General features: G+C 51.1%; 6 protein-coding genes across 6 annotated transcripts; 4 read left to right on the forward strand and 2 right to left on the reverse strand.

The window, feature by feature from the left end:
* Positions 1-1,631: 1,631 nt before the first annotated feature.
* APUU_40596S (uncharacterized protein) lies at positions 1,632-1,985 on the forward strand (the record flags this gene model as incomplete). The annotated part of the gene is made up of 1 exon (XM_041703685.1): positions 1,632-1,985. One exon carries the CDS (start codon positions 1,632-1,634, stop codon positions 1,983-1,985), a length of 354 nt encoding a protein of 117 aa, XP_041556346.1.
* A 1,530-nt stretch (positions 1,986-3,515) lies between these two features.
* Positions 3,516-4,274, reverse strand: APUU_40597A (uncharacterized protein; the record flags this gene model as incomplete). Its single annotated transcript, XM_041703686.1, has 2 exons — positions 3,516-3,988; positions 4,046-4,274. The coding sequence occupies 2 exons, from the start codon at positions 4,272-4,274 to the stop codon at positions 3,516-3,518; spliced, it is 702 nt and encodes a 233-aa protein (XP_041556347.1).
* Positions 4,275-5,206: 932 nt separating this feature from the next.
* On the forward strand, positions 5,207-6,271 carry zrfB (low-affinity Zn(2+) transporter ZRT2; the record flags this gene model as incomplete). Its single annotated transcript, XM_041703687.1, has 1 exon — positions 5,207-6,271. One exon carries the CDS (start codon positions 5,207-5,209, stop codon positions 6,269-6,271), a length of 1,065 nt encoding a protein of 354 aa, XP_041556348.1.
* A 633-nt stretch (positions 6,272-6,904) lies between these two features.
* Positions 6,905-8,044, reverse strand: APUU_40599A (uncharacterized protein; the record flags this gene model as incomplete). Its single annotated transcript, XM_041703688.1, has 1 exon — positions 6,905-8,044. One exon carries the CDS (start codon positions 8,042-8,044, stop codon positions 6,905-6,907), a length of 1,140 nt encoding a protein of 379 aa, XP_041556349.1.
* A 379-nt stretch (positions 8,045-8,423) lies between these two features.
* On the forward strand, positions 8,424-11,510 carry APUU_40600S (ATP-dependent helicase; the record flags this gene model as incomplete). The annotated part of the gene is made up of 2 exons (XM_041703689.1): positions 8,424-8,801; positions 8,868-11,510. 2 exons carry the CDS (start codon positions 8,424-8,426, stop codon positions 11,508-11,510), a joined length of 3,021 nt encoding a protein of 1,006 aa, XP_041556350.1.
* Positions 11,511-13,877: 2,367 nt separating this feature from the next.
* Positions 13,878-14,160, forward strand: APUU_40601S (uncharacterized protein; the record flags this gene model as incomplete). The annotated part of the gene is made up of 2 exons (XM_041703690.1): positions 13,878-13,971; positions 14,045-14,160. 2 exons carry the CDS (start codon positions 13,878-13,880, stop codon positions 14,158-14,160), a joined length of 210 nt encoding a protein of 69 aa, XP_041556351.1.
* Positions 14,161-14,779: the final 619 nt, after the last annotated feature.

Below are 14,779 nucleotides of genomic sequence, written 5' to 3' on the forward strand. Positions count from 1 at the left end.
GTGTCAGGGGAATAATCTCGCGAGATTCTGACAGGTCGTTTCACCGACCATGAGGGTTGCACAAAGAAGTGTCCGTGATTGTTGCCAGCCAACAGCGCTGGGAAAGATTGCCTCTCGCGTTTCCCGTACAGTGCCGGAATTGTTTCAGAAGGCTTCCGATCCAAGGAAAAGCCTGTCTCCGCGCAAATGAAGCGGCCAACGAGAAATCGCTTGTCCTTGCAGGTGATCATGCTAGCGCCGTTCGTACCGCTAATTTGACCAGGGTGTTCAATTGCGCTTTCTTAATCTTGATGTCACCAAACCTCCTGCTCGAATCGCGGGGAGCCTCCCGATCGCCGTCGTCCCGTTTTTTGGGAGCAACACGACTCGCACGAGGGAGCTGAGTCAAGGAGCCAACGACGAACTCCGGGCGAAGTGTCGCCGTTGACCTGTCATTTCCTGGCATCTCGCTCGCGGGAAGATCCAAATTTGCCAGCTACCCTCACAGTCATAGGCCAGCCTTCAGGTCTGAATTTCTTTGTCGGATTCGCTGCTGGTCACGATGGTCCGAGAGATCCTCCCGGAGCCTTAAAATTTCCCGTAGCGCTGTCAGCATCTGCCACGAGGCAAACGGCCCAGCGGTGGAACGATCCTAGTACTTGAGCGGTCAAAGACTCGGCTCAGCATTTACTTTGCTTGGTAAATGCGTACTATTGCACGGGAAGATAAAGGGCTGCTACGACTGCAAAGTGATTGCCTTGTCTCAGCTCTCAAGGCTCGCTTTTTTACCATCCAATTGATCCCCAGACTCCCTACATACACTACTGTAGACTTATGCAAGTCCTCCGATTCCCTGTCGATAGCCACTCACTATCGCACGGGCCAGAGTCGATCATCTGCAGATGCACTGGCGGATGAAATGAGCATTTGATGCCCTTCCGACTTCGTGACCCGTGATGTCCGTGGTGGAGGTGCACCTGTATGTTTAATTGCGAGGTCCATTTTCACCTCCAAGTCAAGGAAAAATTATGATCACCATTGCAGGCGAAGATGAACTGCAATCTTGTGAATCGGCAACAGCTCTCCACCATCCGTGTTTGATGAACAGTCAATCATGAACAGTGTCGCGTCATCACTGAAACAAATCACATGGCCCTCAACCTGGAGCCTCCTCGGACCCCGACAGGTCATCGAGTCCGTATCGGAGCGCTGTGGCGAGCAGCAGTACACATATGGTAACGATGGCACGGCCCAAGTGGAGGGAAGCGGTCCTCAAACGAAATGAGCGACCCGCAATTGGAGACGTTCTTTCCGCACCGTTGGTGAAATGGAGACCACGGCGAACAACGACTGGATCTTGGCAATTCTTCCCCTGATTCGGGAGGGTCTACCTAAATCCTTTGGGAGCTTGGCAGCCTGCGCGGTTGGCGTCTTTCAGAATGCCTGCACTTGCAGCCTCGCAGGACGATAATTAATCATTATCGTTGCTAATTGTTTGGTCATCTGCCTAGCTAAAGACATCATTATCGCCCATAGTTTATGGGAAACCCGTGCGAATGATTAGCGGATAATCCGCCACGGCGATTCGGAGAATTCAGGCAAATCGATCGGTGGCGGGAATACGCTCGGCGCTTCCATGATGGAAATTGGAAATGGAAGAGTCCTTCAATAAACAATTCAGATCGGAGCTCCCAGCCCTTTCGGCTCCGCGCACTCCATCAGATGAAATGGAAGCTACTAAGAATAATAATGATGATCAACCGTGGTTCCCTTCCAAACGAAACGTATCCATGGTTCACCGCTCATTAGCAAGCGGACCCTTGCAGGGCCGTTGGATTCCGTTTGGAAACCAAACTCAGACGGTCCAAACGGTCAACTCCGGGGTTTCAAAAAAACTTTTACTCCCAGCTAAAAGGAACGCTTGTCCATTCGCGAATTCGCTAAAATATTCCATTATGGGGGTTGGAGAAGCAGAATGTGCGAAGCGGGCTCGCAATAATCTCTAGTTCTCTACATTATCCACTTCGATAGGATGGTGAATGATCTTGCAGATATTTCCAATTGTTCGCTAAGCGCGCCAATAATATCAGCAGCAGTGTCGATAGGGAATAAGGATGAGCCTGACGACTTGGCAAAGTTGGCAAGTTAACATCATATCGGATCCACGCGGGTTGGCGGTTGACAACTTACTCAGGACGGCAGGTGAATTAGTTAATTGGGGGATGTGGCGATGTTCTTGATCATTGTCTGATCCTGCACCGAACGACACCCGGTTTCCTAGGGAAATTTCCTGGGCTGAATTTGCTGGTGGGGCTTGATATCTTCCGAAGTTCCGAATAGCAAACATTTCACGATCTTGGCTGGGAAAAACCTCTGGATCCTTTATCGTAGGAAATACAAAATACATCAAATTCAATGCCTTCTCCAGGGTGGCGGTGTTTCCGATCTCTTCGTCAGTCGATACTCGCTAGATGATGACCCGAAGTCCGAAACCTGGTTCGGACCTCCATATTATATTCGGTTACGTTGCCGGTGGGATGCTGGGCTACGCTACGTTTCAGGAATTCCTGAAACGTGTTCGAGCAGCTCATGCTTGAGCATTGATCAATGATCACCTTGTTCCGCAATTTAGTTGGAATTACATGCTTGTGTGGAGAGCATGCAACGTCGATAGTACGATGACATGCATACAATCAAGTTTGCGACGTGGCAAGCCACGAGCTTGGGCCGTCCTGCTTCTCCTCCGTTGCAAGATTCGCGGCAGTACACGCTATTTCAAACACTAGTTATACGTGCTTAGGCAGATCTCTGGTAGCTTTGATTTGAGGTTCCCTAATGGATGGTAACGAACTATCGTACATTATGAGACGATGGCATCGTTACAGGTCAATGCCAGTGTCACGTACAGTGGTACATCGACATGATGAAACCCGGTGTCGTATAAAGAAGACATGCTCTCCAGTTGAATATAGTGGGAAACGGGTCTCTCCTTCCGAGTCGCAGCTTGACTCAGTGATAGCGTTTCGGCTTAATTGCTGTTGTAACAGCCGACACCAAACGGCGCCAGACCCATATTGCACCGGCTCCGGTGTGGCCGAGAGGCAAGTTCGGAAATTTCCTGCGATTGCTCATCGAGTACCGCCACGCCACCATGGGGCCATTTCTGCTTCCAATGATGCTGCGGGATGTTGGAACCGCGGGCTGACCTTGGAATCTTGCGCGGTGTTGAGTTTCAGATAACACGATATGCATGGACTGGGCGGGACATGTTCACCAGAACGGATCATGCACACTAAAACCCCGAGGCATCCAGTAGATAGTGTGTTTTGCAAATCTCGAAATCGGCTTCAGAACTGGAAGAAGTTGAGTCCGTCGGATAATTTCAAATCCATCCCAGCACTCCAGATACCTCTGTTACCATCATCCCTTCCGTCAAAGTAGCATCAAAACTGCCGCCTGAAACCATACAAGGCTCTTGCTACGCTTTTGCTTGAATCTTGTGTAAACTCAAGGCTAGTCGTATCTACTCTCATGTTTTATTCTTCGCCGAGGTCACCTTGAGCCTGCGTGGATATCCACTCTTCCATCAAGACCTGGCGCTTAGGTTCTGCTGCCTCTACCCTGGCCTTGCCCTTGTCGCCTTTTCGAGTGACGAGCAAGCAGAGCATCCAGCCGTGGATGTTGAAGCCCTCATAATTCGTTCTGAAGCGTAGTTTCTTGTCCTCGTGCTCAGATGATTCTGGCAAAGATTCGTCTCTCTTCCGTTTTGTGCGTTTGCCCTCTGATGGGCCATCTTCTTCCTCTGAACCTGCTTGCGGGATAGCATTGATGTTCAACTCCGACTCACTGTCACTCTCAACCAAAATGCCAGTGTCTGGCTGTCCACCTTTTCCCTCTAAGTATCCAGTTCGTTTGGATTTGTTCTCTGGCTCGTCAAAGTTCTTGTGCCGCGTCAAAAGCGAATGCCGAGTGCGCGATTCTCTGAGAAACAGTGCAACTTCGAAATCGTCTGGTTTACGTTAGCCAGGCTCTAGCGAGCATTCTCAGCTCAGCACGGGGACCGCACCTTCAGCGATCACATCTTTGACGGGCTTTCCTTTCTTCCGAGCAAACAGTCTCTCATTCTCTTCTCGCAACTTCGGAAGGACTAGGGGTCGAATGGAGGCGAAGATGCGCGGCATAACCGGGTCGCGGCTATCGAGCAGCCATCGTGTGTCGGACGGATCCTCTAAATAAATCCTACATTCGAGGACAGAGAACTTGCTGATGCGTAAGTACCGCCGAATTGGAGCCATGCCCACGGCTTATAAGACAAACCGCGTATGTCGTTCCAGCTGCGGGACCGGCCGGATGTCGGGGAGCTGTGATTAATGACGTGCATTATCCTTAGTAAGTTGCTGCATGGCAGTTTGAATCACGTGACTATTCAGCCATACCAGCCAATCAGCAAGGGTAGAATTGAAGATGGCACTCCAGGTACACCCCACCAGCGTTCTCCCAAGGTCCTCAAAAACTCTTTGACGTCGAGACACCGGGTCTGTCCTCCAAGGTCCTCATGTCCACTGTAACCTCGATTGGTATTCCAAATCTCGTCTCCCACACCATGAGCCAACCTCTCGTCTCCCCCGCCTTCTCTTCAATTCGCATTCATCTGCTCCCCTGGGGTCCCTAGAGGTCTTCTAGCTAACAAAGTGAGCTGTTCCTTCCAAGGTGCTCTCCGCGGCCCTTTCTCTCTCAGTGGTCTTGTCTACTCGGCGCTCAATGATTGTGTTGCATCCCACGAGTCAAAATAAGCCACCAACTACGAAGGTCCTCACGCTAGGTCCTGCTGTCCACCTCGCATGATCAATTAAGACTCTTGATAGGCCTAGCAACCTCCGAGCACGTCGCGAGGGACCACCTTTTGACGGACATTTCCGCTTGAGGCGCGATATCTCTGCGTGGGGGCAGGATATAAATCCTATAAGACTCGCAGGACAAGAAAAAACCAAGAAGTACCAAGAAAACCAAGCCTACCAAGCATACAGATCTTCGTTGCAGCAGACTTGGCCGTCTTCCCACGCGGATTTTGATTCGGTCTGCATTCCTGTCCGACGTCTCACAAGATCCATCTGCATTAGGAGAAGTCAATTGGCCCTCTTGGCCCTTTTTTCCTTGTCCTATTTCTGCGGCATCTGAAACGAGATTGGTGCTCTTTCGCTGTGCAACCCTCCCCACACAAGACACGATGAATCCTATTCCTTATCTGCTTCGGCGTGCAGAGGATGGCCCTGCCCCCGCTTGTGACACAAGCAACGAGTATGATGGCCGCATGGGCGTTCGCATCTCGTCTATTTTCGTGATTCTTGTTGGTTCCATGTTTGGCGCCTTATTCCCCGTATTTGCGAGCAGCTTTCGGAATTCAAAAGCCCTACGCTGGGCCTTTTTCGTCGCCAAGTTCTTCGGTTCTGGAGTTATCATTGCCACAGCGTTCATTCACTTGTTGGGTCCTGCAGAAGAAGCGCTCCGAAATGAGTGTCTCACCGGCCCAATTACCGATTACTCCTGGGCGGAAGGAATTATCCTTATGACGGTTGTGGTTCTGTTCTTCGTTGAGTTAATGGTCATGCGATATTCTCGTTTCGGCCAAAATCACGTTCATGACGATGCCGGTCATGGCCATGATCACTCTGGTGAAACCAAGGCCGTTCAGCCTGCATCACCGGATGTCAAAGGTGGCCTTCCCGGCGAGGATCACCTTGGTCATTCTCGAGAACATCGCGACCTTGAGCTGGCCGAGAAGGCTGCTCATCTCGAAGAATACATGGCTCAGCTGACCTCCGTTTTCATCCTGGAGTTCGGTATAATCTTTCACTCGGTCTTTATCGGTTTGACCTTGGCAGTGTCTGGTGATGAATTCACAACCCTCTACATCGTGCTGGTCTTCCATCAAACATTCGAAGGATTGGGTCTCGGCGCCCGACTAGCTGATATCCCCTGGCCGCGCTCCAGACGATGGACCCCGTACCTCCTCGGCATGGGATACGGAATCTCAACACCCATCGCAATTGCCATTGGTCTCGGTGTCCGCAAGACCTACCCCCCTGAAGGCTACACCACCCTCGTCGTCAATGGAGTCTTCGATTCGATCTCAGCCGGTATCCTGATCTACACTGCCCTTGTCGAGCTGATGGCCCACGAATTCATGTTCAGCACATCGATGCGCAAGGCCCCCATCCAGCACGTGCTTTCCGCGTTCGGTCTTCTGTGTCTGGGTGCCCTTTTGATGGCGCTTCTCGGAAAATGGGCTTGATTTTCTTTTCTTCCTTCTTATCCACCTGTTCCGTTAGTACATTGGAAATGGGTTTCACTACCACTGCTGGTCAGACTAAGTATATATATCGGGTTATATCTAGATGGTCGGGAGCATTTTTGTTTACATATACCTCATACTTTTCGGAACGCAAATAGTTTCTCAAAATGATATCCTATGTTTATTAGTTAATCACTTAATTGATTAATGACTGTTCTCCTCGTTATCCTATAAATAAATCTTGATTGTTTTGTTGTTTCGATTGGTTCTTCCGCCATTCTGATGCCGTCGGAGTGAGTTATATTTATCTGAACACAGACGCATGCCTGGTATATTTTTACAGCCTAGCTCCGAAGTCACAACTCATCGTTGCACTGGAATGTTCATGGAACTCTGGGTCGATATTATAATTTCCTATTGTAAAATGCCAATATCGATTGCCAACCATTCAAATAGCACTCTCTACCCCGAGGTCTTACAGGACTGATAGACTGGCAATAGTATTAAAGATCTTTACCTTCCATGGGTATCATAGCGTTAATATGTGGCCTTTCTATCTCTATATACATGCACCGTATATTACGTAGTACGGACTGCAAATAAATCTAAGCACCATCTATGATCACGTTGATATCAGTCCATCGCATCAAGTTGATTCTCCGTCTCAACAGCCTCATTCTCTGAAACCAGAATACCCACACAGCACTCCCCCAGAATCGCATCCCAGTTTACCCACGGGTGTACCTCGAGGAATAATTTTCCCGAATCTTTCCCGGCACCCCTGAGAAGCTCGCCCTTCCCGCCCGGGTGGAAGGGGAGATAAGGGCTGATATTGTAGACCTTCCCCTGGTAGGACGTCCATGCATCTGAACCCTTCCGGCCGTTCTGAGCCTTGAGCATCGAGGGCGTTACTTTGATTAAGCTTGGTGGAAGATTCGCGCCGCGTAGCTTGTGGTTCGGGTTCGAGGTGAGCGCTGCCCAGTCCAGAGGGGAGAACCCCGGTTCGAGAACTGCGCGCTGTGAAGCCTTTTTGGCTGGTTTGAGGGTCACGGGTGTCGGGGATAGAGAGTTCATGCTGGAGGCGGGGCGACTGCCTTGTGGTACTCGGAGGGACGATGCGGCTGACGGGGGTGGGCTGAGAGTGTTGCTGGCGCTTGGTCTGGCGCTTGGTCGGGGAGGAGCGAGCCGGCCAGCGGGTGGAGAGAGGGTGTTTTTCGGCTGTGGCCGGTGTTGTTTTTGTAGTGTTGGTGGTTGTAGCCTTGAGGGAGGAGGGGGAGGGGGCATTAAGGAGGCGTCTTTTGCGACGGGCGGCTGTGCTGAAGGGCTGGGGTTCGGGTTAGGTTCGGCCATGACATTTGAGGGCGTGGATGGTGTTATTGACGGAGGTTCTAATGTTGGAATCGCTATTTGGGGCGTTGTATCTTGCTGCGCTTTCTGGGTGGCGGGGCTCTTATTATTTGTTTCGTCGTCGCTGAGTTGGAAGGAGGGGACGTCTAAGACCGGGATGCTTGACGCAAATGCTTTCGGGGTCGTTTGAGACTCCTCAGTGGGTTCATCGTTTGGTGCTGTTGGTTGCGATTCGGGTGTGGTGCTGGGAACAGTCTCTTCGTCTCGTGCAGCGCGGGGAGCAGCTTTCTCTTCTTTCTCTTCGGAGGCGGGTTCGGGACGACTTGGATCGGCGGCAGTTGGTTCGGGGAACCAGCTCGCCGGGGGGTGTCGATAGAGTATGAAGCATGTCGTCGCAACGACCGTAGCAACACCTACCCAGCCCATGAGGGGCAGATAGAGTCAACGAAAGGGGTTAATTTTGAAAGGATCGTGGTGTTCGTGAGCTTGAAGATAATTGACGATTTAAAATAGCAACGGATGGTCCGTGCATTCATATCTCTAGTCTAGGCTTGAGCCACTTATCAATCAGCGATTATCATCAGGGGTCTAGCCCAGGAGTCTTTCATAGACAGCCTAGACTGAGTATGGGGTAACATTCTAGTATAAATATGCACACTAAGATGGCTTTACCCTTAAGGTGCCCTCACCTAAGAGCGATCCAACCCAAAAGGGATGCTCACGTGACCTCGCGATAAGGCGCGTTTGTAGAGAAAGTAGAAAGCAATATGGAGTCAACAGCGCACGACGCGTCAGGACTTTCCCCATGGATCCTCTTGGGCCCATTCTAGATGGTCTAAATACTGCCCAGGAAGCCGCCGTAACATCTCCGGCGTCAATTCTACAAGTTCTTGCTCCTCCGGGCTCGGGAAAGACCAAGACACTGACCTCGCGCGTCGCCTATCTACTCGGGCACGATGGATACCGTCCGCAAGATGTCATTTGCTGCACATTTACCATAAAGGCCAGTCGAGAGATGCGAGAGCGGCTGGCCAAACTGGTGGGTGACCAAGTGCAATCGAAGCTGATCCTGGGAACGTTCCATTCGATCTGCCGGCGATACTTGGTTGTATACGGACATCTGATCGGGCTACGAAAAGGGTTTGGGATTGCGGACTCGTCGGATTCTTTGGCGATTATACGGGTTAGTATTCGTGTTTTTGACTGTGTATGGGTTTGTGGTGTGTTGCTTACACGTTTTTACCCACAGAGAATCGTGAAGCGACTGCAGCTCGGAATTCAACCCAACACCGCGAGATCCCGAATATCCCACCAAAAAGCACACAACATTTCTCCGGACGAGGTCGCGACTAAATACAATAAGGAGAGCAAGTTCCTAGAACATCGCGAGTTTGTTCAAGTATATCGGGAGTACGAGAATGAGCTAGCCACATCAAACCTACTTGACTACGATGATCTGCTGCTACGATGCGCAGAGTTGCTTAGGCGGCACCCGGAGTGTGTATCCAACGTTCAGGTGGTTTTGGTGGATGAGTTTCAAGATACAAATCAAATTCAATACGAACTGATGAACCTTCTTGCGTCTCGGAATAGGCGCATCACAGTCGTTGGAGATCCGGACCAGAGTATCTACGGGTTTCGTTCTGCGGAGATCAAGAACCTAACGCGGATGCAGCGATTATACAGAAACACTGAGATTGTGCTTTTGGAGGACAATTATCGATCCTCGGCTTCTATCCTTAAGTCTGCTCAGGATGTCATTGAGCAAGACTCATCACGGCCGGCGAAAAAGTTACAGCCAACGCACAATTTTGGCACGCTACCGGTGCTACGCAAACTACCGTCTGCCGATGCAGAGGCTCAATGGATTGTACTGGAGATTAAGAGATGCGTGGGTTTGACGGGAAAGCTATTAAACTACTCCGATTTTGTCATCCTACTTAGATCGGCTTCGCTATCGCGACAAATTGAATCTGCCATGGGAAAACATGGTGTCCCTTATCGGATGGTCGGAGGACAGAGGTTCTTTGATCGGGTTGAAATCAAGCTGCTTTTAGATTACCTGCGAGTGATCAGCCATCCCGATAACACGGAAGCACTTCTACGCATCATCAACGTTCCTTCGAGAAAAATTGGCGAGGAGACCGTCAAAATGCTATTGAGCAGCGCTCAGAAAGCCGATAAATCCCTGTGGGTCTATATCAAGGATGTAGCACAAGGTCGCAGGTCGACCGAAAAGACTTTGTTGAAACCCGCCAGCCAAGGACTAAGCACTTTGGTTGGGCTAATTGAATACTCTAGGGAGAAGCTCAACCAGTGTTCTGACCGATCTGCCCCTCGAAAGATGTTGGAGATTGTGATGAAGAAGCTCTCGTTCCGCGAATTTCTTACTGCAACGTATGGGGCGAATGATGAAAATAGGTGGGCCAACGTGGAGGAACTTCTAACTCAGGCAGACGACACTGCTGGGTCTGAAGACGAAGAGGAGCGAGATGAGAGTCTTCCTGAGATTGAGGGCCTTTCTCAGGAGCAAGCGCCCCCTGGTGAGGAGGCATTGTCCCAATTCCTAGCAAATGTGGCATTATCAACCGAGGTTCTTCCACAAGAAGGTGCCCAGGGAGAGGACGAGGCACAGGAAGAAAAGGTCACCATTTCGACCATTCATGCGGCCAAAGGACTAGAATGGCCTGTCGTGTTCGTTCCAGCGGCGTACGAAGGGATTATACCACATTCCCGCGCAGAAGATTCCGATGAGGAGAGGAGACTGCTTTATGTTGCCATGACTAGAGCACAGGCGCTGTTATACCTAAGTTATCCGCTTCGGCAGGCCCGAGATGGTACGGAAACCAGCGTGACGTCGTTTCTGCCACAAGAATTAATCACCGGCTGGCTTCGCACGGTTGGGCCGAAACTAGAAGAGAAGGTTGTTTATGGCATTGCAGACATACTGCGTCGAGAACGTCCGTCGATCGATACCATGGTTGAGGGAATTGGATCACTTCCTTCTGTATACGATGATCAATGGACCGAGGATGGACAGGAGTCGCCCAACACAGTCATTCGGTGGGATGGCACTCGGGCGACTGACGATGAACCCCCTAGCAAACGACGGCGGTACGACAACGGGCAGTACTCGGCAAGCACGACAATCACGAGCATGTCCTCGACATATACCATGAACAGCTCGAGCTTTATGGCACCTACTACCATGTCGGCGGGCTTTTCAACCGCTCGCGAGTACATAGCTAGCACTGCCATGAAGTCGGAACAGGAACAACCGGCAGAGGTAGAGCGCAAGAGCAAACCGAAGCCGGTAATTGGAACTTTCAGCAACCGAGCGCCCGCCTCACAGAAAAGCATTTCATCCTTCTTCGGTCAGCCAAAGTCCCAGCCTACAGAACAAAACGAGTCGGGCGCAGGGCGTGTCCGGCCGTCGCAGCCGTCGCAGGCTTCTCAGGGCCGGCTTGCTACCACAGCTTATCCCAATAGAAACGTATCCTCGATCGACGCACGTCCGGGAAACACCATCCCTGCGCAGTACATCGGCCACCGCCCTCCAACGCAACATTTCCGCCCGCCTCGTCCGGCTCTTGAACCTTCTGACCCGAACCGCTACACATGGTTGGCTGCTCCTTCGAAACCCGCGGACAAGGCAGATTCACGCAGCAGTCAGGTGAACACTGAGGTCATCGACGGGAACGATAGTCGCAAGGAGTCTGCGACGAGCGAGGCGAGAAACTGTGTTGGGACAGCAGGGGCTATGCGGCCAGCGACCACGTACCACACAACAACGATGTCAATGATGCAGTCAGGAGGGCAGACAGCGAGGAGAACATTAGGAATTCGACGCAGTATGAACGGATGGGAGGAACGGATGAAGAGGGAGAAGTGAGAACAAGTGAGCTATGGTAAGGGGGATAGGCGTGAAGCCCGAAGTTGACTTGGGCGATTGGGCAGCAGCGGCCTCTTGTCGACTGTGGTCGCACAGAGTCAAACTATGACGCAGCGCAACCATGAAGATACGGACAAGTCAACAGAGCCGACGAGGCCACAGGCGAACGGCGATCACCGCAAGAAGGCTGGTCAATAATACTGGATGTATGCACCATGATGCCGTTTAGGTATACAGACAACTCAACGATAATGACGAATCATCAAGCCCGACTTCCTCGCTCTGTAGTTAGCACTTACAGTCCGACAGTATGACCTCAGTCAGTTTCATGTGGTCTCGATGTCAGCCAGCCAGCCTTCTCACCTCACCGCTCAGGTTTGTTCTCGCTCATCAGTCCGCAATCTACCGCATCTACTGGGACGGGTGTCCCTGAAACAAAACAAGAGCTTCCCCCTTGACAATTCAGTCTAGATGTGGAGACTAGAGATCTAGAATCAATGATTGCCACCGGCTAACCTGCATACCCGGCCATCCACGTACGTATGGAGTTCTCCACGCTGAGTCCGTGCATTGCTGAATTCAGCCAAGGCTGAAGCGGTGAGAGTGAGACGCGAACCACACCATGGAGAGAACCACAGTACGGACTACGGACTACTCCAGGCAGCAGAAGAGGTCGGTGACAGGAATGAGAGGATCGAGCCAGATGCAGAATTCGAGACTGCCCATTGTACGGAGTAAAGCAGTGGTACGCCCGAGTCTGCGGTCTACAAGCCGAATCGAACGGAATAGTGATCTACATTGAAAGCTAGCATAAGATTGGGGCGGAGAGAGTGGAACGCTAATAGTCCTGTATAGTTACAGTCCAAACGCGGTCGAAGACGAATGAATATCATTCCAATCAAAGCCTCATGCGGATACTACTGGACATCGTAGACTAGACCACACCGAATAATCCCTCGTCCCTACAGTGTATTCTCGAACTCGCTAGAGACTCAAGGAGGCTGGACAGTGGACATGCTCCGTCAGGTACGTACCTTACTTAGCTGGAGTTGGTAGCTCCGCAATTGACTGAGTTGTCCTCGTTCCGAGTCCTTCCGTGGCACAGAGCAGCAACGAGGCGGAATTGCAAGCCTTCTTGCCTTTTCTCTGCCTAATTTGCCCGAGAGTCGACCTTTCTAGCCTCGTTGACTGATCTGGATGGCACCACGCACCCGAGTGATCCATTTGGTCTAGTCTGGAGCATCTGGGCTCTCATAGGTCGGGTCATTGTTGACATGGCCTGAAGTGGTTAGAGTCGTGACTGTCTTAGTCATCAGGAGTTAGCGGTTTAGGCTATTTTGGGAATGGGCCCAAGTTCTTTATAAATAGGAAGGAGGTGACTGATCAAGTGACCTTTTTGTTACGGGTTGTTGGGTACGGGTATTGGTACGGTAATTGACCAATGGGAGACAGGGGAAGTGGTATGGGCATGTTAAATACAATAGGGGGAGTTGTCCTAATCTTACTCCCATCAACAGCTGTACCGTATCTACACCGTGTAGACAACTTGTGAGTAGACAAGTAACAACTTAACAAGTGACGAAGACAGAATCAGCCTCACCTCGTCCTAATTGCCACAGTGGCGAGGGCCAGTCTCAAAGCCAAAGGGAGCCTGGGACAAGATCGCGAATTCACGATCTAGAGACCAAATTCCAGACCAGAAAATGGCGAACGGGACATCCGGTTTGCCGCCTCGTCTTATTTCGGCTGGGAAGGGCTCCCTGAATATCGCGCCCCTGGATGGCGCTACGTAAGGCGCCTTTCCTCATTCTGCAATGGCGTTCGTGAAATGCTGCGATGCAGAGACTCCGTCCGGGGTCATCCAGCCAGCCGGATCTGGTACAGTGTATACACTAAGGTATACTCAGTAAGATGACTGATCTCAGGCGCAGCTGCTGGCCTGCTGCTAATTTAGTTTGCTGCTCCATTCCCGTATCTGGTTTGAATCCTTATTATTGATTCACGCGATTAGCCTGCTGCTTCGTCTGGAATCTATTCCTCTTTGGTGCAGCTTCGTCCTTGCTTCCAGAGAGCATACAAAAAGGCCTCTCTCTCCCATCCGTCTGTCTCCATACTATCATCAAACACATCTACCAAAGTCATCATCTCTCTTCTTCAAAACCACATCGTTTCACCTTCAGATTCTTTGTCGTTGAGCCTTCTGCGTATCAGCGCCAGCCATTGTGCCTTGCTCCGCCACGACCTGTCAACCTTCTATATATATACCGGGGGGTTCTTTCAGCTACTATTAAATCTCCCTTCCCCACGATATCGATCGATTCAACATCCATATCCCTCATCTGTCATCAATCCTTTCATCAATTCAACATGCCGCACAAAGTCAACGAGTCAAATTCCACGCTGTCCAGCAGTGGCAGCAGCTCCAGCGGTGACCAGGTGGTGGTCGTCCCCAACCTGCGAGGTATGCATGCATGTCTAGATCGCGAATCTCACCAGTCCCGGAGGTCACTAACACGCTGGTCTGCATTCTACAGGGTCTAATAATGCCGGCCCCCGGAAATCACAACCCCCGGTGGTCATCCATAACCACGGCGGTCAGACTTACGATGAGACGAGGCCGTCTGACTGGGATAGACAGCGATGGAAGTAGACTGTCTTGCATTTTCAGTCTGGCTTCAATTCAAGCTGCTGGCAGCTCGAACAGGATGGACCCCGAGCCTGGAATCAGGAATGTGGCTCTGGCTCCTGCATTACTCGCCCTATCCGCGCGGCTTGATACAGAAAAGTGAGGCGGCGATCGACACACCGTCACTTCACTTTCCCTTTTCCCTTTCTTTTCCTCCCTGTACAATTATTCTTCTTATTCTGGACTGCATGGCCTTGCATTGTTTTCTTCCTGCCCTTTCGTGACTTTCTCCCTTCTCCCTTCTCACAAGCACACGTGTTCCTCCCCAGGTTCGCCAACTTTCCCCAATCCTTCCCCAACCTTCCCTTCCCCTTGCCCTCCCAAGTTGTATATTAAACTTCCCTTTGCTTTTTCCTTCTCTCGTTCGCATAGCGTGGGTGGCTCTTTCTTTTGTTGTTGTGCTGGGCTGGCCACCGTTCTCATGTCATGTCACTCCTTTATTCGCCGACCTGATCACCTCATCGCTGGAAAGAGAGGGAAAGAAACTCCTCTCTGCCTGTCTTGGTGATCACTGACCAGTCTATCTTCGATCATCCACCACCCTTCATACCAATTCTCCCTCTCTTTTCAGACGGCGCATTTT

The sequence above is a fragment of the Aspergillus puulaauensis genome, chromosome 4 (genome assembly GCF_016861865.1).
Source record: "Aspergillus puulaauensis MK2 DNA, chromosome 4, nearly complete sequence".
NCBI classification, from domain to species: Eukaryota; Fungi; Ascomycota; class Eurotiomycetes; order Eurotiales; family Aspergillaceae; genus Aspergillus; species Aspergillus puulaauensis.